A 27,611-nucleotide genomic window follows, 5' to 3' on the forward strand; every position below is an offset into this window, starting at 1 on the left:
ATTGATCTCACACTTTTTAATAAAGTTTGCGTCAGAACCTTTTCTTAAAAATGTTAATTGATTAAAAATAAGCTTTTTTCTATTTATTTGAAAATATTTAACCTTTATGATAAATATTACTTGGCCCATGTAGCAGACTTTTAATTAACAAGTCTGCCAGACCCACTCACAATTTTTAAATAATGAGTCTGGTTTTTTTATCAGCTGACTTGTTAGAATGTTCAAAGAACTTGAACTTGAACTTGACTTGTTAGAATAGATACAATTAGTTGTTTGATATTAAAAACAGCCTCAATGTCTAACTAGTCATTTTAATCATTTTTATGTAATTAAAGGTATAATTATCAATATTCATGTTTTTTTTCTTGAAAAATTAAATAAATGAAAGTGGGAAGAATTTAATATCATTTAATATTTATTCGTTTGATGAGATATCGGCGCTTCTGATTGGTTGAAAAATTTCTTTGATACCTGCATCAATAAAATTTTTGCCGGATCTACTTTTCTCAACTGCTCTGTTTTAACACTATTTATAGAACGGGAATTTCCAAGATAAACACTGTCAACAAAATGTAAAGTTGTGTCCGTTTTATTGTCAGCAAACAAAATGCAAACTTGTGAATATAAAAACTTGAAAGTTTAACCTTCAAAAATAAACAAAACACTTTGTTTGATTCACGAAATAGAAAATTAAGCGTCTTCTCACGATTTCGTCTGCTTGAGATCAATCAACATTTACAGCGAGGCTGGCTGTTCCTTTTCCAGGAATATTATAACGAACATATAGGCCTATAAACTTTCACGGTAACACTGCTGTTCAAATTTGGTAACGATAATTTTTACATTTACACACGTAGATGATCGGTCATCAAAATAAGCCGTCGTAAAGAAAAGCTATGAGTGATGCATCAACTCCTTCTGCGCATTCCAAGCGGCTGATACACCATTTAAGGGCATCACTGGCTATCTAGTTACCACAAAGTTTACAAAAGTCGCTTATACATACTATTCTCTGTCGGCATATCAGCTATTTTCGTCCACGATCGCTTTTCCTTGGATGGTTATGTCCAGTTGCATATTCCAGCGATCTCACATGAAAACTAGTTTTAATACGAGTTTTTCTGCACAGTGAATGATATCACAAGCTATCGCATGTATTTTCCTTTCGTTTTCAATTCAGCTGGTTCAGATTTTAACTCACTATTTGTGTTTAATCCATTAAATTCAGCCCAGTAGCTCTGCATCAGCTGAAGGCGAATCCATTTTGAATAGTTGCTGTTGTTGTTTTGTATTCATACGCGCCGCTTCATTTACATTATTTACATTTTTGATCAATGACACTTCACATTTTTTTATTTGAAAATGTTTTATTAAATGATAAGAAATGAAGATAATAATTTTTCTATTGATCGACGTATCAAAGAAAAAATTGACCGGAAAACTTTTTCATCAATGCGCTACGCGCATTGATGAAGTTTTCCGGTCAATTTTTTCTTTGATACGTCGATCAATAGAAAAATTATTATCTTCATTTCTTAAATAAATATATATATATATATTTTAAATTCCATTCTAGATATAGAGTAATTAAAAACAGTTATTATTTAATCATATATGATAAATATCATTGACAAGCAACCATCGCATGTAATGTTTATCTAAACTTACAAGTTGTTCATTTCTGTTTGCAAATTAAACAAAAATGTCTACATGCTGGGAGAAACAAATCTTTAGTAATGCAATAATGTTATTAACTGCAATAAAACATTGCTAATTTAATAATGAAAATTGATGTTGATTATTAGATAAACATTCTCTCTGTCACTCTTTCAGATGGAAATCCCGGGCAGTGGAATCGTCAATCGGTACATTGCCGCCCAGGGACCGCTCCCCAAAACCTGCACGGACTTCTGGCAGATGGTGTGGGAGCAGCATTCTTCTCTGGTTGTCATGTTAACCACAAAGGTCGAAAAAGGTCGGGTCAAATGTCACCAGTACTGGCCAGAAATGTATGAAACAATGGATTATGGACTATTACAAATTACGTGTGTGAAAGAAGAGGAAACGCCTTCATTCGCATTTAGGGAATTTAATTTAACACATGTAGAGGTGGGTTTTTTTCTCTCTATGTCAGTGATGGGTCAATTATGCATATAGGGTACATAAAAAGTGAAAATATTTTTTAGAGTATGTTTCTTCATCACTGAAATAAAAACTACCGTATTTTCCCATTGACAGACCAGCGAGGAGCGACACATATCACACATGCAGTACATCGCCTGGCCCGACCACAACGTCCCAGACGATCCGGCCGACTTCCTGGAATTTGTTCTCAAGGTCCGGCAGCGCCGCATGGGTATGGTGGAGCCCACGATAGTCCATTGTAGGTAGGTACACAAAACGGGCACAGTGTGATCAAAGTGTGAAAGTTCACTGTATACAGGTAGACAATTTATGGTCAGTCAGCATAGGCAAAAAAACTTATACAGTCAATGGAATGGGTCAACAAGTGGTATATTTACAAATTCCTTGGTTTTTTGGGGTTTTGCTTTATTTAAATAAGCTTTCTTTTTTTTTACTGCAGAATATGTACATTGTCTAATATTTTTTTCTTTTCTTCTTTCAGTGCGGGGATAGGAAGAACCGGAGTATTAATTACCATGGAGACAGCGATGTGTCTAATCGAGGCCAACCAGCCGGTCTATCCTCTGTCAATAGTACGGCAGATGAGAGATCAGCGAGCCATGCTTATACAGACCGCAGTAAGTGATTGAAATGATTGAAACGCCTCCTGTTATTTCTTTGGCTAACAACCTTAGAAAAGTTTTGTTTCATATAATCTGGCTGACCTACCAAAGTCATCAATTTTTTCAAATTATTTGATTCCCTTTTTTTTTTTATATTTTGGCATACAAAACCCACAGATTCTGTTTTTGATTATCAAATTTTTACTCGAGTTTAATCTCAGTTTGTGTTTTTTTGGACCTGGTTTTCAGGGCGACAGTTTTGAATAGGATCGAGGCTCTTATTTTCAAATTTAAAGATTTTTTTTTCCCTTTAATTTGTCAGCATATATTGTTGTCTTTATTAACTCAGATGTAATGAGAACATGCACTAATTAGTTGTACGTGCCATAATGCTCTGTTCATATTAAATCGGATTCTTAAATTACGAGGTTTTAAAATCTAAAATGGAAGACATGATTAGTAACTACACCCAGTACTTTTAATGTGGTAGCTTACTTGTTAATGAGTACTAATTATTTCTATGTCACATCACAGTTGATTCCATTACAAACTTTAATTTTTTATATTACTAGAATACATGCATACATGTACATATTGTGTAAGAGACCCTTCAAAAAACAGTTTACAAAGACGATAATGAGTTCTTAATATCTGCATCTCAGTGCCATAAAAGGGTGTGCAGATTTAGAAGTCAATATCACTGATCAATTTTATATCAGCGTATTAAAAGTATTCTAATCTAAACCAGAAGTGACTAAAGTTTCAAACTATGATTATTTCAAATGGTAATTTATATTTTCATATAAACAATTTACACTCCTAGATGACCAGTTATCCTGTAAAGAAATTATGTTAATTAATAATAATTAAGCTTACTGTGGCCACATCTGGCCAAGACAAGACAGACAAAAATGGTGGGAAATGCGGCAGTTGTTGACTGTTAATTTTCAGATGCAGATATTTCTTTAATACGCTGATTTAATTTGGGAGTTCCTATGGTCATTAGGACATACTAAAACTGGAGTTTTGCATTTACATGTATTTGACAAAATAAGTTTTTTAATTGGTTGTAAAGAGGTCATGTTTTAGAGAAGTTATTGTGTTAATACATGAACTAGATTTGTGTTAATGCTAGATGTTTCTTTGTATTTTGTAGACTCAGTATAAATTTGTGTGTGAAGCCATCCTGAAGGTTTTTAGTGGTAAGCATGTTTTCTTTTTTGATACAAATAGGCACCAACGAATTTGCAATTGTCTTCATGTTATATTTTTTATCTCGACTCGACCCCCCCCCCCCCCCCCCCCCCAAAAAAAAAAAAAAAAAAGAAAAAAAAGAAGAAGATAAAAACCAAAACAAAATTCAAGATATTTATAGTTGTGTATGTAAACAAACAATACCAAGTATTCTGGATTATCAGTACAGCAAAACTCGGATATAACGAACACGGATATAGCGAATTTACGGCTATAACGAATTATTATTCACGTCCCGGCAAATTTCTTATATAAACCTATAGAAAATTGATGTATATAACGAACACGGCTATAACGAATATACGGCTATAACGAAGTAATTTTAAGACCCCCGCTGGCAAAATTTTAACGTATTTTATTAATTTTACAACAAATTTTTCCATTTCAAATTTCATTGAAGAAACATGCAATTTTAAGATGCATATATAAAATACTCAAATTCAAATAGTATACGGAATTTTTTTAAAAATTGAAATGAAATGATTATATTGACATTTTTTGTAAATGATGGTAATACTAATTCTATAACTTACGATAGTTTAGAAAACAGTTAGCCGGAAAAACCCTTAATTATTTTATAACGAATTCGCTATAATATTTTTTACGAATTCGTTATAAACCTATAGCGAATTACGGCTATAACGAAGTTTTTTCTATGGTCCCTTGAAATTCGTTATAAACGAGTTTTGCTGTACATGTATTTAATATCAAAATTTTTTCGAATTGTAGATTTAAAATATAACAACAGAAAATACCTGTAAAAAATTATTTGAATTTTCGTATATATTGCTAAGATTGATGATACTAAAACAATTTGAATTGAATTGATTTCTGTTTTTCTCCCTAGAAGAACTCGTGAAACCTTTAGAAGACTATTCCAGGTGAAATATGGAAATGGATTTATTTATTTCTCAAAACCAGAAAAACAACTTTATATCCAGTACTCAACAGTGAAAATGGATTAGTCCCACAACAATCCAAGAGACTTATTGGAAAGAAATCCACAATCAGTTTGGGGCTCTCTGTTTTCAACAATGTTGAGAAAGATGGAGAGAATTTAAAAAATCCATTTTTATCTTCCAAACCTAAGTGACTTGAAGAAATTCATGTGGATGATCCGGCTTAAAATCCATGTGGATAATCCATTGGGATGATCTGGAGTCCATGTGGATAATCTTGATCTTGAGCTATGAGAGTGAAGACAGGTTGTTCCGTGTGGAGTTGGCTGGATGTGGAGATGTTACACGTTTGTGATGCATGGCTGTGTTAGGTGGAGCAGTGGAGGGCAAGTGGAGAAGTGGAGACTGACACTGCTCTATGTGCGTTTGTTGCTTCCTCAACTTGCCCCAGTTTTCTTTTTAGTTCTGAACGGAGAGAGAAAATTACAAGAAAAAGACAGGGACTTTTTCAACTCTCTTCTCAGAGAAAAAGAGATCTTTATAAAGATTGCATATCTTGTGTAAATGTTAAATTATTGCATTATTTCTATGTCAGTGTTAAATCCAGCAGTTTTGCCTAAGCATTTTCAAGTATTTTTTTCTCCTTTGTTGTTGAATGAGCGATACTGAATAATAACATTTGTCAGTTGGTACATTTGTCTTGTAATGTTTGCTTATGGCTTAGGTAATTACTTAGGTAATTAATTTTTTGTTTTTAAATATGTTAATTCTCAGAACAGACATGACTGAATGGAAAGCAATTTTTTTTTTTGAATGGTTGCGACAATATTCTTGTTGTTTTTATTTTATTTTTAATATGTTAAAATGGTTGTATTAATTTGAACCTTCCTTTTATCCTTCAAATCTTCTGTGAAAACTTTTTAATATTTTAATAGGAGAAATTCCTTTTATCTAAATTTATCTGTGTTTTTTGCGAAATAATATGGAAATAAGAAAGTCAAATTTCATTTTCATTAAAACAATTATATTCATACCAAATACATGATAGATGCAGAAGCAATACATTGACCTTTTTTGCAATAAATTTCCTCCACATTAGTGTCTAATAAAGAAGTTTTCAAACTATAAAACCCTGATTTTCCAAAATACTACCTCATATAGAAAACAGTACACCCTGACTTACTGAGTTATTGCCCCTGGTTGCTGCCTTATGTATTACTATAATGGAATCTTGTGGATTCTTAACGTCAAACAAAATTCTAATAAATGACTAATTCTAGATTAAATGATGTTTATAATACTTCATTGACAATCATTTCTTTGGGGAGGGGGAGGGGGGAATTTATGTTAATATTCATTTTATTGTGAAAATGCCTGAAATTGTGAACGTGTTTTCTCTCTTTTATTCTGCTGATTTGGGTTGTTACCATGGTTACAGTAAAATGATGTTGTAATTTTTTATTTTTATTTGAGAGAAGGAGTGCCCTTATTATGTAGTATTTATCAGTTTTAAAAATTTTCTTTTTGTTTATTTTACATTCCACAGAACGATGTGATTCTATTAATATCCTTTAATTTGTTAATTTATTTTTATCATTATTATATTGTATTTTTTATGTTGTAACTAATATGCAGTGAAAGAGATTGAATTTACAAAAAAAGAAATCAAAGTTAATACACCAGAGATATTGTAACACAACGTTAAAGGTTGCACATCTTTTGGAAGACCCGCTGTTATAATTTTACATGTGGTTTTGTAATATTTTCTCAGACATTCGAGTTTTGTATTTGGAGAACATTTCGTATATATCTTTCGAACTTGATAAGTGATAATCTGCGTAAAACAACGTATTATGAAAGATCAAGACTATTCAAAGTTTTCTCCCTTTGCATTTGGAAAGTCTGCCTTAATCACATTACCAGCACTTAATCTTTGTCAACAACTGTGATTATTATTTCAACACGTGGATATAAATGTTTGTGGCAGAAACGAATGAAAGCATCTCCATGGAAAAAAAACTTATGTGCTTAACATAATCTGGGTTGTGTTCCTATTTGGAAAATTTATTCTTGATGTTTCAAAAAGCGAATATTATCACATTATGTTAAGTTATTCATCCATATTATTTTTTCGGATTTTGATATATGTATGTTTTATTTGGGAATTGCAATACGGAAGAAAACTAACCAAATAGCCACATGAACTGATCAGTATTTTAGAGGTGTAGATATCATCTTCCAAAGACCACAGAATATCACTTATTTAATAAGCAACATACATGTATTCCATTTGGACAATTCAGATACGTTTCTACCTATAATGAATATATTCACACAGCACACATTAACTATAAAGGCTGCAGGAATCTAGTTATTACAAAGGATTTTTTTTTTCTCACAGAATTTTTTCTTTCTAAAAATCTTCCAAGATTTCATTCAGAAGGACTGATTGTGTGCATCAGTTTGTGTGTATGTGTACGAGTGTGTGTATGTTTCGAAAGATGAGCTGGTACGATGTTGACCAGACTTCTTTCCATATTTGCATGATTTAATGCTATTGTGTATATAAATGTCTACCATTGTCCAGAGAGAAACATGTATTACATAAAAGATTTTCTGGGCAATACATAATAAAAAGTCCTTTTCTAACTGTCTGTTTGTTTTGCTGATTGCACTGGACCCGCCTGCCTGTGGGTGGAATTAGGAAGGTCAAACTCAGATGCATGTAATATTAGCTACATAGCCAGGTAGGGACCAGGTATGGAATTATATATATTTGGTAAACTTCACAACCAAGTGGATAAATGTCTTGTGACATGCTACATGTATTTTAGATCCTAGGAAAGGCAGACTCAGATGTAAGTTATATAAGTAACTTGTCCAGTGTGAGACGATGCCTGGTCAGTAAATACTGCCATAACCAGGTGGAGCAACATTGCTTTGACATGCTGTACCAGTATTACATCTTCAAAGAGACACGACTTAAGGGTGTATTGAATTGTACAACCCAAGGTTAATCGTGGTTCATGCATGGTTAGGTCTGGACAACAGATTTTGTCCTTTGTTGCTCAAGGATATGATTTTTTTTTATCTTTGCAGACTTAAATATAATGTTTGAAATAATGTTCAATGAGATAACAACACATGAAAAGAGTTTCAATAATTGGGTTATTATTTATTTTTTATCATTTTTGTTTCACAATCAAAGAAACAACAAAATTAGTTTTAAAATCATTTATAAGATTTTACACACACATATATATATCTTCCAATTAAAGGCTCATGTTAGACATTAATTATCTTAAACATATTCTTACATTATTTGATGGTTCTATAAGAAATCTCTTTTGAAATATGATTTTACATCTAAAAGACCCACCCACTTTCTTTGTTTAAAAGAAAGTACATTGTATATTGTATTAACTCGGAGAAACTGATAAAATTGTTTTGGTAAGAAATTTAAGAGCTTGAAATTTAGCTTAAAAATAACCAGTATAACTATCAAATATAACATACATGTGTATGTCGAGATCTCATGAATTAAGTTTTTGTCATGTAAAGTAAATAAAAATTTAACATAAACTAAAGTCAGGCAGTGTAAACACAATTTCAGAGAAATATATATAAACATGGGAAAAGTTATGTATGTTATGTATGTATATGCATATAAATATTAATATGAAGATATTGCAAAATATATATTGAGTATCGGTATGATAAAATAAAAAAAATTCAGATTCAAAATATGAATTTTGTGAATGTCTGAAACATATGAAGCAAGAAAGACAACTCATGAAAACATCATCGAACACATCAACATTAATATATAGCAGTTTTATATATATTACAGAGTAGTCATTAGTTTATAATGCTGTGCAATCAATTTGTTGGGCTCAGTTTTTGTGGATTGTAAAAAAGATGACACATTCATGGGGCATATTATCTTAAAGATTTCCCATAATAATTTATCCTTCAATCAAATCATTTTCACATTATTAGTGAAGATGTGCACTCACTTTTCTGGAACTGCGTACACATAAGGTTCAAGATTCAATAAGTTTTACCCAAGACTAACCATGGGTTTAGAATCCCCAAACAAATTCCACAGTAACCTTTATAATGGAATTTAGAAATTCTTTCATAAAAATCTCTATGAAATGCCCATCGTAGTCACTGATCACAGAATCTGTGGATCTGAGAGTCTCTGCACTGCTGTATGTTGTGTAAGTTGTTCCACCATCCCATCAGAAGTCTGTCTGCTATTAGTCTGAACCAGGGAGTTATCAACAAGTTTCCTTCCTGTGATTTCTCTGAAGAAATAAAAAACTGAAAAATTAATATGATTCACAGAAATGATTCACAGAATATTGATATCAATTTCAAAGTTTTTGTCATTTTGAGAAATGTTTGACCAAGAAACTTTTACAATATATAACCAAATAATAGCTTTAAAATTTTTTTGGACAGGTTAAAATTGTAAACCCCCAGCAGGATTCGAAATCATGACTTACAGATTCATAGTAAACCCTCTAACCCACTGTACTACGCTGGTAGGTGTCAATACTGGGAAAGAAACTACTTATATAATTACATTTGGTTTTATTGTTTATTTCAATAAACAATACGTCACAGCATGGAAGTATCCCATACCACCTTAATGAGGGGCCCAAACAAATCTAAGAAATGAACAACTTAGAGAGCTTACCCATCATCTTCCTCAGCTGTTCCTGACTAACGTAAGTGTAGCTCTCGACTTCGTTGAGGTTAGGCGTGACATCTACATCTTTCTGGGCGATCAGTATGTAGTCGATCTCGTGTTCCCCCCACGTTCCCCGGTCTGGGGCGTTCTCTGCTAAATAGTGCACTCTAGTCAGGTAATGGAGGTCATCTATTAAAAGCTATCAAAAATCAAAGCACTGAGAGTATTGAAAGTTGTTTATGTAATGAAAAGCGTACATATCAATGCACCGTCAGTAAAGATAGATAACTGTTTATGTGATGAAAAAAGTCAAAGTATTGCAGGTACATATAGAAATCTGTTGATTTGAGGAGGTTTAATTCTGCTTGTTTTCATGCTGTAGTTTTTGACAACATGCTTTTTCTATTTGGAAATTTCCCCAAACTCTACATTGTAGTTTTCAACAATGTTGTGTTCCTTTTTGGGATCTAACCAGAGCTTGCACTGTATTTTTTTCACAATGTTTAGTACCTGTTTGGGATCAATCCCGAGTTCATGCTGAAGTTTCCTTTGTGCTGCTCTCTTCACCCCTATTGCTCCATTGTCCTCAAGCTCAGCTGGGGTATGGAGAGGATGACTACAACAGGTGTTGGTAAAGTGACCTGTAAAAAAAAATTGACAAATGGAGACTGGGAGAGAAATGAAGTTTAAAGATAAAGTGCCATGTCAACAAACAATCAACAGCTACAGACTGGAAAAGAAACGGAATCAATGAATAAATGTAAACTTTCCAAAAGTTATGTCCCTTGCCCCAATCTTTAGGAGAATTTGTTCTTTGCCATATTATTCCTAATAAGTGCCCCTACTCTAATAAGCCTCCCCTCTAGCTTTTTTTCCATTGTCGGAAAATAAGGGCCCCCTTTGGTTACCTTATAATTATTTTAAATTTTTTAGGCTAACCTTCATTAAGTGTTGCTGGTCAAAAAAACCCCAAAAACTGTCATCATACATAAAACTTCTACTCGATCCCCATATATTTAAATCACCCAATTTTCTGTATCCCCTAGAAATGAATCGAAGTCAGCCAATATGAAAAGAAAATGAAAACGAAACTATGTATATACATAAAGTAGAGACTCTATTGATAATGACAAAAGATAAACAAATATTCTATCAACGACTCAATTAATGATGAATATTTCCTGAAGGTGAAGCAGACCTACCAGTTGTGTATTGATCTAAAATATTTTTTTTTTTTTTCATGGAAATAAATCAATAAATATGACTTAAGTGGATTATCTTATAGTGAAGGATTGAAGAGTTCTCTGAATTTATATTTTTTTCCCAAACATTCTTGAGTTGAAACATATCACAGAAAATATTTTTAATACAAATACCAAATAACTGCCCTCTTTTTGCAATTTTTATTATATTAAGTGCCCAGAAGCTCATTAGGAATAATACGTCGGTTGGGTTCTCAAATACTTGCAGCTTTTTTTTTAAATTTTAAAATACACAATACTTTGGACAAAGATATAAATTATTTATCATAATTATTTATAATAAGTAAGTGAACACTTCAGAGAAGGATCAATTTATAAATGAGTATATCAAGAAATATCACATTATGTATAAGGAAGATTAAACAAAATTCCTGTTAACTGTATTTAGACTGAGACACTAGGAAGGTGAAGTAGACTGAGAGATTAACTTAATATCACAGCAAGTGTTAAAATCCCAGAATGAGGAAGTATTATTGATAATCTGCATATTGGATGACAAGAAGTTTAATGATAATTGTGAAGTTTTTACATGTAGATAATACCGAAAACCTTTACTACCTGAGTTGTTTCACAACAATCTTACAACAGGACAACAGGGAGATTATCTTACAACAGGGAGATTATCTTAAATTACCAGGAAATGTGATTTTGGCCTGGGATCTTTGCTGCAGTAGTAGATGGCCATCAGAGTTGAAGAGAAAAACACTGAAAGCCCGATGCAGCATACCTACAATAACATATCAATGAAGTTCAAAATGCATCATATGAAATCAACTTCTCAATTAGTAAAGTAATAACTTTTGTTGTTAATTTAGGGGGCAAATATACTGCATCAAATATATACCTTTCAAGACCAAATGAAAAGTATGGTCTTTTTTCTGGTCATCCTATGGGGTGCTATAGATTTATCTGCCAACTTTATAATTTTTGTTAGATATTTTTTTAACTTTTCAATTTGAGATATACAGTTCCACGCAATATATGTAACAAATTCTTAAATTTTGTTAATCTAAATTTGTAATTTATGCATGCCTGTACTTATTGTTTAAAAAGATCGAGAAAGAAAGATTATCTATAGTTTGTCCCGAGTTATTGTTTCTGTTTTTGAAGAATTTCAACAAATCAATAAATGATCTTCCGATACCTTTATTTATATTTTCCATCAGATGACATGTTTTCTTTGATGCAGACCCTGTAACGTTGTCGTTCCTGTCAATAAGGATACACTCCTCTCCCATCAATGCCACCTGAGTATCATCATAACCATGCAGGACTGAGTCAGTCATGGTGGATAACGCTTTCTTCAAAGTGCTCCTAAAAATATAATAGTAGAAGAAACATTGAATGTTGACGACAAAAGAGGACATATTCAGTCATCATAAAAATTACATGCATAAACTTTATGATTTATTCATTTTTTTGTAGCAGGCATGGATTCATAGATTTTCTAACAAAAGAGCCTATAAATGCATTTTTTGAGTTAATGATTTCAACAATGAGAGAGAGAGAGAGAGAGAGAGAGAGAGAGAGAGAGAGAGAGAGAGAGAGAGAGCTTAGTTATGTATGTAAGTAAGTAAGTAACTAAGTAAGTAAATGATTTATTTTAGTGATATGTGTTTTATAAACAAATATAGAGACATGTACATTACTACATTACATAATAACTTAATGAATAAACACCCGGCCCATCGGACCTATTGCACACTTTATCAACATGAGTATACACTGCATTGTATGCATTGTAATTTTTTTTTATGCAGGATAGATTGTCTGCACATAAAATTTTGCAGTTTGTCTAGGAAAGTTTAGATAAGAGAAAACCAGTGCAGTCCGAGTCTGACATTTAGTAATCGATTATCAAAGCCAATTTTAGTAAAGAATTCGGTTCTAAGTTTTGAATAAGATTTACCATGTAATAAAAAATGAAATTCGTTTTCTATTATGAATACTTGCCATGTGATTTCTCTGTTTGTCAATATCCACGTCTTTTTACACAAAAACATGGTTTTACTTTCGTTTTTATTCAAACCGAATAACGATCCCGATCTGTTTCGAGTAAAATTTCAATATTTAATATTTTTTTCGAAAGAAAGAGTAATATTTATCAAACTGATAATATACATGTATAATCTTCACATAAAACAAATTATTTAATTTACGAAATTTTGCGTCTGAAACGAATGTCTTGTTAATTAACGTTAGGTTTATATGTCGATCACTAACGTACGATAACTCAGTCAATATAATTTTTCGATATATCGGAATTTTATGACCATTAATCGTCAATAACTTTTTGAAATAACAATAATTCCTATCTATTTACATCCTACAATTTTATTTTAACATAATAATTATACATTTTTTTGTAAAATGAATCGTTATCACAAAATTTAATAAAATATAATGGATTTTTTAAATGAAAGAAATATAGCGATGTATATTTACTTTTAAAGATATCCCATGGTTACCTTCACGTGGGCACAGACGACAGACAAATTTTGATCAGAATATAACACATTCGCTCACCTGACGATATGTCAGTTATATTTTAAAAAATTTTGAAACCTGCTTATGCAGGTAATAAATCAAATGTGAAATGAAAGATGAAAGTAATTTATTCTGCCGAAAGATAGCCCAATCATAAACGATTGGTCGATCCAGGGACATTTTGTGTGTCCAGAATAGGAACACTTTCATAAAAATAAAATATACATATCTGAAGTATGAACGGATATTCAGAATAGTTATTTTAGTTGCGACGGACGATATCCACATGCCCAGTAATGGGCGCTAACTCTTACAGAAGAATTTTTAGAAGAGCGACGTGTTATCATCAACTATCTCTGTTATCTTGTGAAATTTCAATCAAATATTCCCCGTTTTTGACTCAGAATTAACATGAAACGTAATTACTATAAAAGCGACGATATATAAGAGAAAAATAATCTTTAGCTTAGATAAGTAATGAAATTTTGAGATAATAAGTTAAGTCGATTAAAATATTTTTTGATCCAGTCGGCAACACTTGGAGTAGTAGGTATGGACGACAGACAAATTGTGATCAGAATATAACACATTCGCTCACCTGACGATTGTCAGTTATATTTTATGAAATTTTGAAACCTGCAGATGCAGGTAATAAAACAAATATAATAGAAAGGTCGGATGAAAAGAAACGTAGGGTGGAGAAAAATCTGGATTTCTGATGGGTGGCAGGTCTTGTCGTATATTAATAAGTTGGATAACAATGTGTAACACACAACTCCTCCTACAAATTCATGGCATTGGGTAAATTTGAGAGATCGTACGATTATAAGTTGGTATAGGACACCTGTCAATATTAAACTATATAGATAAAAGTACTTTATTATCAAAATATTTTCACCGTTTTAGAATTTTCAAATTTTACAGTATTCATTATGGTGACATATTTCTACCCCTAACATATTAGATGAATTATGCTTACATCCAAGATAATTATGTCAACATGCAAGATAATTATCTCCTTATGCAAGAGACTTATGTCAACATCTTTTAAGAGAACCTGGTTTTTGTATAGGCAAAATCACTAACAACCGTATCTGACATTAAACATTCAAGATGCAACATAATTATGACAAAATGCGTCTTATTTATGATGAAATGCGACTTAGCGTATGTATGTAAACATGCAAATTAATTATGTTAAAATGCAATTAAGATATTTAGTTACGTCAACATGCAAGATAATTGTGTTCACATGTAACTTATTTCAGTCAACATGCAAGGTAATTATTTTAACATGCAAGGTAATTATATGTCAATATGCCAGATAATTATTTTTACATGCAAGTTATTTATAACAACATTCGGGATAACTTGCATGTTCACTTTATTAAACAATACATAATTTTCATCAATCATTTATTGTTTTCTGTTCTGTCACAAAGCTGTTGACATTTTCTGTTTCTTCGTCCACAATATTCTTTGCAGCCATCGGTTCTGAGCGAGCATTTAAACGGCTTAAAACAGTGAGAGTAATCCTGCCAGCACCGGAAGTAACCGGACTCCTACACGGTGGAACCGGAAGTCAAAGTTTTGTTTGTTTTCCTGATTAGCTGACACCAAGTTTACCGCCACAAAGGTGACCATCTGGGAATAAAAAAAATAATTGTTGAAATGTTGGAACTCATGATATGAAAAAGCTCAGGAAAAAGATGCGAACTTACACAAATCTTCTTGTCATATGTACATGTTCTTTGGAAGCCATGATGATTCGAACAGGGACGGTAATTTTGGATGTTAATAGCGGGAACGAGCTTGTTTCTGAAGAGATGATAAATAACATCACTGCAACCAACGCTATAATGGTATATTTACGTAAAAAGTGTAGCATCACGAACCAAAAAGTTATTTTATTCGGGTGCCGTAGTATAGTATTGGGGGTTGGAGAATTTCAATAAGACCAGACTCTACTGTACCCCCCCCCCCCCCCCCCTGTATATGTACACACTATCATCTGTTGAGGTGAAGAATGAAATGAAATTATATATTACAGATCAAAACATGATTTGTCCATCACTAAAAAATTACACTCATAAAGTGCTTTGTATAGCAATTTGTATAACAATTTATTATTTCAATACTAGTACACAATTATATGTATTTTAAAATTCTATGTTCTAACAATCTTCAATGCAATTTTATTTTTCAATACATAGCAATAGATTTCAACACAAATGCGATTGCCATGTCTGGTAAGTTTTCTCGGGAAAAAGTTAACCATCTGCATTTTTTACTGACCAAAAAACAGCTTGAAAAGAAATATTCAATATTTTCATTGTGAAATAATTGTCAGGAGCAATATGATAAAAATGTTGAAGAACAATTAAAGTTTAATTAATAAATCATTTTAGTGTTACTTTGTGAATATGAATAAATAAAATATCGAGGATATATCGACTTTACCGTGTTTTATAATTCTGTCATCTATGAAAACAAAGAAAATGTTTTGAAATGTTCGCCGAAAAAGTAGATCTTATACAATTTAAAAATTTTTAAGTATCGAGATAAAAAAATTCCATAAAAGCAGGTTTTAAAACTTTTAAGTACCGAGATATTTAAAAAAATAGAAATACCGAAAATATGAAAATTTGTGCGCAAGTCTTTGCCATTTTTTGTTCAAAATCTCGTCTATATCTCCGTAAAGTTACAAAGCTTCATCAGTCCATGAAACACTAAAACTTATATTGCATAACAATAGAAATATCATCGATGAAATCTGACCCAATATTGCCTGAAGCTCGACAATTAACAAGAAGAGTCAGAAATTTTAACGTACTCTAATAATCCAATTTCGATAATTTCAATAATTAAGACCGTCCAAAATCAATTTCAGTGATATTAATTATGTTTACGCTCAGACACGACTAAGTAAACAAGCATTCAAAGTTTCATATCATTTCATCATAGTTTACAAAATTTAATAAAGATGAATATTACTTTATATTACATGTTATTTTCTTTAGTTTTAAGAAATTTCCAGGATATATTTTGCTATCGTTTGCAAATATTTTGGATTAAGTTGTTTTAAATATACACTACATTACAAAGTCAGGAACACACGAGCCTACATCTTTTGTTATAATCAATGTTTATTCAGAATGTTCAACTTTGGGCAGTACAGCCTATCAGTATATAGTAATTATTGCTACAAATAACAAATGTACAGTATTTGGACTTTACGGTAAACTCAAATCATGCAAAAACTTTCAAGAGATATCATGTTATGATGCCAAAGAAAAATTTGGATCCATAACATTTAATGATTAACGAATTTGTTTTATATAAAGTCGGTTACGAAACAATAAGGGAGAAGGACGGAGGTCCATTCCCTAAAAAAATGTACAGATTTCTTGAATCTTATATTGGACATGTATATGTTAACGTAATTTATGGAGATGAACAGACTTAAAAACAACTTCGGCTACGCCAACCTGAATTAAAATATCGTTTCTAGTGTAATAGTGATAATTCTCTAATTATTTGTCTAATTACGGACAAATGTCGAAATATTAATGGTGATAACCATTTACATCATAACCCATATTCTGCTCCACTAAAGCAATTGGTTTTATTAAGTAATTGTTGCATGTTCGTTGATAGAAAAATAGGTTTAGCTTTTGTCAAACTTTTGGTATAATACACGTACATAGTAAGTTTTGTAATTTATAAGAAATAAATCCTACGTAACAAGGTTTTTCGATGTTACCATAGAAGGAGAAACGATACTAAACGAGATCAATACACACTCAAATTTACTGACTTTATTAAACAGTACACAATTTCCATCAATCATTTATTGTTTTCTGCTCTGTCACAAAGCTGTTGACATTGTCTGTTTCTTCGTCCACAATACTCTTTGCAGCCGTCGTTTCTGAGCGAGCATTTAAACAGCTTAAAACAATGAGAGTAATCCTGCCAGCACCGGAAGTAACAGGACTCCATCACGGTGGAACTGGAAGTTTTGTTTTTTTCCTGAACAGCTGACACCAAGTTTACCGCCAAAAAGGTGGCCATCTGGGAATAAAAGAATGATAATTGTTGAGATGTTGGAACTAATGAAATTAAAAAAGCTCCGAGAAAAGTAAGAACATCAACAAATCTTCTCAATACGTGCACGTGTTCTTCCGGAACCATGATACTAGTAATTCGAACACCAACGGCAATTTTTAATGTCAATGGTGTAAATGCATCACTAGTATTTTTAGAACATTTCACCTAGATTATGACGTCTTAAGTCCTGATAGTCAATACAATGATTATACACCAACAAAAAGTTGTTTCGGAAGACATAGTAAACAACGTCATTGCAACCAATACTATAATGGTGTATTTCCGTAAAAGAGCAACATTACAAACAAAAAATTATTTTTTTCGGGTGCCTGATTGGGGTTAGAGAATTTCGATAAGACCAGTTTCCAGTAGTCACCTTTCTCCCTGATATATGTACACACTATTTATATCATCTGTTGAAGTGAAGACTATTAGCCATCAAATGTAATGGGATTTTATATTCAAAATCAAGATATGTGATTTGTCCATCGCTAAAAAATTACATTCATAAAATGCATTTTATTACAATTTATTATTTCTATACCTAATTATATATTTTTGTACAATGTTATGCATTTATTAAGAATCTTCCATGCATTTTAAAAATATCATTTCTATTTTTTTAAATTCATAGCCAAAGATTTAAACACAAAGGCAATGGCAATATAACTGAGATATTTTGCCGAAAAATGTCAACTATCTGCACTGCTTCACTGACTGACAAAAAATTGAATTTTTTTTGTTAATATTTTCATGATTATATAACAGTCATGAGCATTATGATAAGGAAAAACTGATGTTAAGATCAGCTTGATCGCTCGATCTCCAACCTCAAACAATGTGATCTATCATTTGATAAACTTGATGGGAGATATGTTCCTAGTACGCACCAAAGACCAATAATTGTTATATCGAGAAAAATGAACAGTTTTCTAATGAAACAATGCTGTTAAATCTAAGTACTAACTTGACCGGTTCACTCTTGGGTATCGTTATCGTGTCGCTATACTTACATCATGATCTTTGCAATTTAGATTTGCTCCATATGATTAAATATAACACATTTATATCTATTCAGTTAAGGTTTTAATTTTATCGTATGGTATGGTTAGTGTAAGTTATAATATTACGAAAATATATTTTGTACATTAAGATAATCATGTGAGACTTGTCTATCAGATACTAAAAATGTATTATATTTAGCGTGTACGATATTTGGCGAAAAATGATTTTTCAACAAGTTGGCGTGGTTTTTCTTAGTGTACTCATTCTAATGCGTATATGAAAGGTATTTAGCGATAAACCTGAATTAGCGGAATCCCCTTTCCACCAAAAACGCTAAAACACAGCCAAATGTTATTCGTTTACATTAGTTTGTTTACCATATTATACCAACTAAAGTTTAGATAAATAGTTATTCTTGTATGAATAAGTATGTAACTGTGTTTTAGTTAGATACATTAAGTATAATTTAAGCCACGTGTAATCCGTTCTAAAATTAGACAGAAGAATGATAATATTAAGTAGTATGCCAAAAATATTAAGAATGAAAAATTTTAAATTAAATTTGACATATTTATATTTACATCATTCTCACAATGCATGCGCATGTACTATTTTATAAAAGTACGATTAGTAATTTTTTTGTGTGAATATGATGAAGTTTACAAATAAAAGTAAACAGAATATCGACGTTCAATTCTGTTATCTAAAAATATAAAATATGTCTTAATTTGTTCGTCGAAAAGCAGGTTTAATTCTATATTAAAACTCTTTAGTATCAAGATAAAAATGTTTTTCTTTACAACAGGAATTAAAACTCCTAAGTACCGAGATATTAAAACAAAATTGACTTACCATAAATATTAAAAGCTGTGCGCAAGTTTTTGCCATTGCAATCTTTCAAACTCTTGTCTATATCACCGCGATCAACGCTTCAATCCGTGAAACACTTAAACTGGACAGCAAATTAAATATCATTGGTGAAAACTGACCCAATATTGCCTGAAGCTGGAACATTAACAGGAAGAGGCAGAATACGTCACGTACTCTAATAATCCAATTTGAATAATTTCAATAATTAACGCCGATGTCCAAAATCAATTTCAATATGACATTAATTATGTTTACGCTCGGATACAACTAAGTAAACAAGCATTCAAATTTCAAATCACGTACTCTAATTATCTAATTTAAATAATTCATAAAGCCTATGTAATTAACATTGATGTCCAAAATCAATATCAGTATGACATTATTCATGTTTACGCTCGGACACAACTAAGTAAACACATATTGAAAGTTTAATATTAATTAATTTATCAAAAGTCATACTGTTTATCGCAAAATTGATTGTTTTATCAACATGTGCAAAATCACCTTATTCATGTAACAATAGACAATAACCTATCACGTCATAACCCGATTTTTAAGTTAAAGATCTAGAAAATGATAGGTGCCTACAGGTTTATGAAATTCAAGATAGAAATTCTTTTAGTGATGTTTCATGATAATAGCTTTGTTGTTTGAAATGGTGTATCGGGGCTTAAAAGTTTGTAATCATGTTTTCCACTCTCTTTTTCAATGGAATATGAAAGAAAAAAGATACAAAAGATTTTTTCCCCATTTTTGACTGATGAAATATCTCTAGAATGCCTACATTCTTCCCCAAAACGATTTTAAACAAGAATTTTCTACATAATTCCTTGATTGCCGTTAAATGCGGTGAAAAGATTAATCAAATCAATAAATATTATAATGTCATAATGCTCCAGCACCAAACAAGACACTCTGGAATCTTGACCATAAGAACTATTTTTTTCTCCAAAAATATAAAGATTTTTTTTTTTGGTCATTATTTTTCTTTCCATTGTCATATGTATCTCATATTTATAATATGCTCCTTTGTATGCCTCTTGTTGAACCCCTCCGAACATTTCCGAAAGCATATGTACGCCCGTATTGTGCGTGAAATAGCTCTTTCTGGTGTATACCATCCGTTCGATAACAAGTGCTCTATCCAGTGATATCAAATGTTTACATACGCATTTTTGTAAACTAATTTTTATTAAAAAAAATCAACTTTGTTTGATTGCAAGAACATTTTACAATGTTTGCAGGAATATCGACATAATAAATGAATATAAACAGAATAAAACGCATCCCTTGAACTGATAAATTTATGTCTAAAACTGGCCACAACCGTTGTCAAAAGATAGAAAAACAATAAATATGATGTTTAATACTGTGGTTTCATCAATATTCGTTGAATACCTATTTTCATTGAAGGGTAATTTCTTTAACATTTTGTATAAGTAGGGTCATTGGCCCCGAATTTACGTATCCTTGAAACTGTGATTTTCACTTTTTCCACGAAAATTGAGACCCTTGAATATATATGAAACCACAGTATAATATTTTGTATGCCTTTATGCTACAGCTTAATGTGGAAGGTTTAACATTTTTCTTCGGCATTAATATTCAATAAGCATACACCGTTTTAAACTATCAAGCAGTTTCCTGGTAAAAAACATATAAAGTAAATTAAAATCGACAACCAGCTAATCATTTAATTCAAGATCTAGAAATAATTGCATCAGTAAATGTTTAATTATGACTTCGTAAATGGCCTTATTCAAAAGATGAGAAAAATGACCTGTAGTGTATCTTTAATAATAGTTTACAGGTGCTGAATCCATTGTGACATCACATTTGATTTGACATACCTATTTGCCATGCTTAATACACTATCTAAAAAGGAATTATGTAGCAGTAGAAAAAGAAACATTTTGTCTCACACCCTGAAAGTAGGTAAAAGTAATCTTGAAACACACTTAATTTAATACCACTTTGAAAAAAAGTCAAGAACATATTAAATATTCTATGACATACAGTCTGAATATAGTTGATATTGTATTAGAAATGACATTTTTAAGAGGTTCGGTGGTGTACAAACTAATGATCAGATCTATTTAAATTAATTTTAAAATATGATGTGTTTACCATTAAAATATTAATAAGAGACACTACAGCCCATTTTTCTCATCTGTTGAATGAGGCATTTTACGAAGTCATGAAATAAAAATCCTTGGCGGATCTGGACGTTAAACATTTTCATAACAAAATAATGTTTCGATTCCAAAAGGAAGCTTCTTTTTTTTTTTAATTTCTTTCAAAATACATAGTTTGCACTTATGTTTCGTTTCCATCTCTTCTGGCCATTCTCTAGCCAAATCTGTCGAAATTTGTGACCTTTTTACCCTCTTGCTGAAACGTTTACAATCGATGCACATGCGCTGTTAAAAGAAAGACTGGATTTGCAATATTCTTTTTTATGGAAAGTCAAAAATCGTTACAGTGATAAATTCAAAATTTTAAGTTAATACTTTCAACTCAGCAAGAAAAGTCATATGTCAAGAGAAAATTGTCACTCATGGAATTTGCTCAAAATGTCTCTCTCAAGCTAAAGAAAAAAAAATCAATAAAATTTGAGTTTTCTCTTTGGATGTTTTTCGATATTTGACATCGAGCTCTTCTAAAGAAAATTAATACAGTTTGAAAATGACAACGAGCATTCAGTTCATTTCTTAATTAAACTGACTCTTATTCTGTATACTATAACTTAAGTGATATTTTAATAAGTTCAAGTGAGCGTTATTGATCAAACTATGTAATAGTATCTAGTGCCTTTAATCATGATAGGGCATGCAAACATTATTTATCGTTAGGGATATGCGTTGTACATTTGCTTATTTCTCCAATATAATTTTCCAAAATTCAGTGATCAATGTGGAGAAATATGTCGTTAATTATTTGTTGTTCTAAATCCTCTCAAGCTTCATTTTAATCATCATCAAATATTCAGACATTACAGATAAGATGCCAATGATGGGATTATTTTTACATATTTTTCTACACTTTATCCAAAACACACCACGACACATACATTTTTTCTTTTAGAATACACACATAATGCAAAGCGTCTCATAAAATCACTGGCATCAATCGAGAACAAAGGGATTTTAAGTAAAGGCGATCAAATAAAAAATGGTAAGAGTTTGTTTGTGATTGCAAGATTTTATTTGAATATTTTACGACATGTTATGATCAACGTGGTTTCTCCTAAACTTTGCATTCAGTATCAATACAGCTGTTGTGCTCCTTGGTACAGAATAAAAAGCACCACTGTCGTTCAGATTCTCTACGACCCGAACAATCGTAATACTTTTTGCATTCGTCCAATTTCGTGACACACCGGTTGTAGCAGGGGTAAGTCATATGGTCATAATCAATTAATATTTCTGGATCCTGCGCGAACACTTCCAAGAATGAAAGTATTAGGACCAAGAAGACAAGTTTCATCATTTTTAAGCCTCTGGGGTTCTGTATAGCAGCAGTTTCTGGTTCTGCAGGATTAAAAAGTAGGACGATTTGAAATTGGAACAAAATCATTCTCTAACATCGTAATCACAATACAGTAGGAGTTTATCGGGTTTTCTCATAATTTTAAGAAACATCAAATTGCATGACAAAAATTTGATACAAATCGAGATTAATATAAATTTTCTCAGTATCTGTTAAAACACTGACTTTATTACACTAAGCGAAAAAAACATCAAAACATTTACTCATAGAAGGGGGAACCAAATAAAAACCTTATCTACCTAAAATCCATGGAAAGTGAATACAATTTGTAAACAATTTTGACAAAGTAGGTCAACATGACTTTTTGAACATTTTCCTACATCTTTACATCTCTATGTAGAGCTATTTGTCTAAAGGAGGTAAGCATAGCGTGAAATTGTCACAGTCACATCTCGTCCTCTTAATTTTAAACTGTAAACTTAAAAGACGAATTATGCGTGGTCTCATGCTATGATTTCTTTTTCTTAACGTAAATTGTTTAAAGTCAGCTACGTAGCAACCTTTGTCAATCTGACCTCTTTACGTTGTAAATCAATTTTATGTGTTTGAAAGCAGGGCAAACTCCTGATTGTATGCAGGTAAAAAATAACAAAACCTTTTATCTCCATGCATTTGATGTACATCTTATATAGAAACTACAGTCACATGACGTGTGCTTTACAAAGTCAGATCGATTTTAAGACAAGACACAAAAAAAGAGAATTTGAACTTTTTCACAGAAATCGAAACATAAACAGCAAGGGAATAACATTTCTAAAGACACTTAATCGTGTATGTTATTTTTTTTTTTAAAAAACTTCATGTCTTTACAAAAATATCTTTGAAAAATTGCTAATTGCATTGCCACACAAAAATTTTACCTACCTTGTATACACAACCCTGGACAACAAGAATTGTATGCAAAAAGGCTTTGTTTTCTTTTTCATTCAAATTCGGTTGAATATATACCCTCAAGATTTATTAGTGTTAAATACCAAGCCAATAATTGTTTATTAGACCCTAATTTTATGTAATACTTTTTATGCAATTGATATGGACATAATAAATAGAGTATAATTTGTGGTTTGAAGGGGATACAGTGATTTAAAAATCCGGTGACGTTAACATAAATTAAGAAACTATTACTCTTTAGTTGGTTGACAAAAATTAGTTTACTTTTTATTAAATTTTCCTTATCATACACGTACATGATTAATTTTGTAATTTACAAAAATACGTGTAATACGTCATCAGCTCAGCAAGAGACCAATGCACACTAACTGATCTGGAGTAAATTTTTGTGTTTTTGTCTTAATATTTCACCCATAAAATCTGAACTCGCAATTCATGCATGGAAATCCTGACTTTAGAATCATCAACAAGATACCCAGCAGATCTACTATGATATAAGGTAAACTTGTAGCCATATACATCAAATAAATAAAATTTAAAAACAGGTTAACTTCAAACTTTTAAATGAACCCTTTGTCTCTTTTGCAGGGATATTTGAAAAGTCTTAAACGGACTTCGACCAACAATCCATTTTTAAGGTTAACTTATTTAAAGATTTCTTATTTTTGTCATATTAGAAAACATTCCTCAATTTTAATTTCATTTACAGCGACCTATTGCTAAGAAGAATTGATTAAAAACCCACTGTCAAAGCATCTTTTATATTATTATGTTGCAATCAAAGTTTAAACAAAATATTAATATAAAATGAAGTCCTAGATGAAATCGAATAACATGTTTCAAACGGTTTCTCATCGTTGGTGTGCTTTATCTTTTACACAGTTTTGTGTTTCTACATGTAACATGGTCTTTGATATTTTTTGCTAGTTAAAAAGTTTTATATTCTTGTTCTTTTTTTTTTGCATAACTGTTTAGATGTTGTATCATTACTTAATTTGTTAATTGTGCATTATTGGCTTCCAATTTTGTGTTGTTTTTTTTTAACTTGCCATTTATTTTTATAATAAATGACTTCTTCGTTTCCTCAATTTGGTGTTATATTGTTTATTTGAGATTTAGGAGTTGTATCCATCAGGTATCCATAACTCCTATATTATCTTAAAGACTCTTTCATCAGTTGATGCCAAAAAAATATTAAAATCAAGCATTATCGATTTATTAGCATTCAAACATTATTACACTATTGTAATCTTTTGTATGTATACTATAAGATTTTTTGTTGTTTTTGTATCTTTTTATGCTAGGAACTAATAAAATGCCAAAAAATTAAGACTGCTTATACTAATAGTGTTGACATATGGATTATCATAAACTACATATTCTTCTTGACGGGAATAGGGTTTAGGCAATTGATTGTAATAAATACATAATTTTGATCCACGAAGTCTCTGTATAATTATGTCAAATAGTTGCTGTTTAATGGTATTATAATTATGTCTGGGATCTGAGATCACTAGATACTGGTGAAGTATCAAAGGATGTGACCGGTCATCTTTTACATATTAAAAGCAGAAATATAAACATTCCTTGAACTGACATGTTCATATCCGAAGCTGGCAGAACAGTTGAGTTGTAAAAAGATAGAAAAGCAGTAGATATTATGTGTTTATATGGTGTTTTGCTTATGCATTTACGCTGCAACTTAATGTGGAAGGTTTAACTTTTTTATTTGCACTTAAATATTTTTATCATGAATTGTATTAAACTATTGAACAGTTACCAGGCCAGAAAGCAGATAAATTGAATTAAAATCGGCATATTCTCCTTATCATCATCATGCAATAAATGTATAAAGAATATACATTTTTGTTTTTAATTATCGATGATTTCTTTTGGGGGAGAACTCTTTTTAAAACTATAGCCAGATACCCAAATTTAAAAGGTAGAATAATAGATTGTCTACTCAATAATAAATATATCACCTTACAAATTATATCTCAAAATTTTACGCAAAACTGATTGTTCATTTGTTTTACACACATCCTCCTTATATTTGCCTCTTTATATCTGTAGAAACGATATCTACATAACGTATGTTAAACAATGACAGTTTATTTTTTTCCGAGTTTGAGACAAGATATCAAAACAATTGAGTATTTATATGATACAGCGGATCGAAACAGATTATTTTAACTTTGATTGTAATGCTATTTTCTAGAATAGTTTTTGAGTTAGTTTGAATATTTTTTTCATTGACTAAAATTTTTTTTAAAAATTCCCATATTGATTGAGATTTTCTTATATATAATTGTCACAAATTAACTTCTTGAAAAATGAAAAACAGTTCAAGATTAAAAGAAACTGACAGCACTAAACATTCAAAGCTTCTTTTATTAATAATATTCCCTCTGCTTTGTTACAAGATTATGTTTGGTTTTAGTATTATTTCCATAAAAATTTCAACCAAAATTAATAAATTAACAAATTTTATTTTTTTAAAAGAAATGACAAAGGCTGAGAATTTTTTATTCGGGTATGAGTGCATGTATACAGTCCCTAAAACATTTTACCTTCCCACTTGAAAGGTAATTGAACGGTGAGTGCACGCTGAACAAAATTTGGAGAGCGCCGATGGACTTTGAACAGTGGGTGAACGCAGAGCGCAAAGTGAATGATGAACACACAGTGAACGATATGTGAACGCTAGATGAACGATTTATTTGGAGTGCCTCAAGAGTTTACATGTATGTATTGTTATCAGCCTAAATATAGTATCAACTGACTGAACGATAAATGAACGCCGAACGTACGGTGAGCGCAATGTGATCGTTCATTGAACGCACTGTGTACGGGAACGGAGCGGAGAGCGGAAGTGAACGCACTGTAAATGCACAGTGAGAGCACGATGAGCGCAATGTGAACGCACGGAAAAATGGGAAAGTAGAACGTTTCAGGGACTGGTCATTGCCGAAATTAAGAATGAATTAATCTTAGGTATGTGTTTATTTGTGCGCCTTATATTATTTGCGGAAATTGAAGGGAAAAGAATGAAGAAAAACTAAACATTAAGTTCGTATCGTCATTGCAAGACATTTTATTTGACCTCTTCAACGTAAAAATCTTCATAATATCTATGACAATTTGCACCGTTTTAAACATCCCTTGTACCCTTCGACGCAGAAGGTCAGACATCTGTTCTTGTCAGGCTGGGGACGACCCATACAGCTGAAAAAATCGTAACATTCCTGGGTCTCCCTGGCACACTTGGAACAGTGACTTCACATTATGTTGTAACCAATCTTCCGGTCTTGCGCGGACTCTCCGAAAAACAAAAGTAGAACGACAATCAAGACAACTTTCATTTTCAGGTCTTTGTGTAATATAGCGTTTGGATCTGTAAATTAAAAGAATGGACACAAAATTTATGACTATTGAAATCAAAAATTGTGATTCAAAAAAGTATAAAAACCTTGAAATTTCAATCCTCGTTATTAATTTCTATCGCATTTTCTAAGGGTTTCATATGATTTCTATAAACACTATTGTACATAACTATGATGTTACAAACTGAAATTCTTGTGTTGTTGTTTTATAATTCCCCTTGGTTCACCTTTTCGGTTTATACATAACAATCCTTTGGGGAGCTCCTTGTTTTAATACTTTAAAATTATGAAAGTTTGATATTTATAATTATAGAATTTGTGTCATTTGAAAAACTTTATTCTGCATATTGAGTTTATTAAAAGAAATTTCCATCGGCGTGAATCAGGCCATGGTAATCTACATCACCAAAGAAAACCTTCGTTTGATGCAGCCTCGATAGACGCATGCAGCATGTGAT

General features: G+C 31.4%; 2 protein-coding genes across 15 annotated transcripts in view; one reads left to right on the forward strand and one right to left on the reverse strand.

The window, feature by feature from the left end:
* Positions 1-7,549, forward strand: part of LOC105328612 (tyrosine-protein phosphatase non-receptor type 4) — a 69,303-nt gene extending 61,754 nt beyond the window's left edge. For 12 of the 13 annotated variants that reach the window (XM_066073531.1, XM_066073524.1, XM_066073527.1 and 9 more), the window contains 5 exons: positions 1,834-2,109; positions 2,239-2,387; positions 2,627-2,762; positions 3,904-3,949; positions 4,849-7,549. In XM_066073531.1, coding sequence (XP_065929603.1) covers positions 1,834-2,109; positions 2,239-2,387; positions 2,627-2,762; positions 3,904-3,949; positions 4,849-4,886 — 645 coding nt within the window. In that variant the 3' untranslated portion in view covers positions 4,887-7,549. The remainder of the gene's footprint in view (positions 1-1,833; positions 2,110-2,238; positions 2,388-2,626; positions 2,763-3,903; positions 3,950-4,848) is intronic. The other variant, XM_066073522.1, reaches the window with a different exon arrangement.
* A 1,380-nt stretch (positions 7,550-8,929) lies between these two features.
* Positions 8,930-12,926, reverse strand: LOC105328611 (isopentenyl-diphosphate Delta-isomerase 1). 2 transcript variants are annotated; one of them, XM_011429556.4, is made up of 6 exons: positions 12,815-12,926; positions 12,006-12,175; positions 11,496-11,588; positions 10,110-10,240; positions 9,606-9,798; positions 8,930-9,210 (listed from the first exon to the last, which is right to left on the reverse strand). In XM_011429556.4, the coding sequence occupies exons 1-6, from the start codon at positions 12,862-12,864 to the stop codon at positions 9,071-9,073; spliced, it is 777 nt and encodes a 258-aa protein (XP_011427858.3). In that variant the 5' UTR covers positions 12,865-12,926; the 3' UTR covers positions 8,930-9,070. The 2 variants fall into 2 exon arrangements, with proteins under 2 accessions (XP_011427858.3, XP_065929798.1); XM_066073726.1 differs by lacking the exon at positions 11,496-11,588.
* Between the last annotated feature and the right edge of the window lie 14,685 nt (positions 12,927-27,611).

Source organism: Magallana gigas, chromosome 10, assembly GCF_963853765.1.
Source record: "Magallana gigas chromosome 10, xbMagGiga1.1, whole genome shotgun sequence".
NCBI lineage: Eukaryota > Metazoa > Mollusca > Bivalvia > Ostreida > Ostreidae > Magallana > Magallana gigas.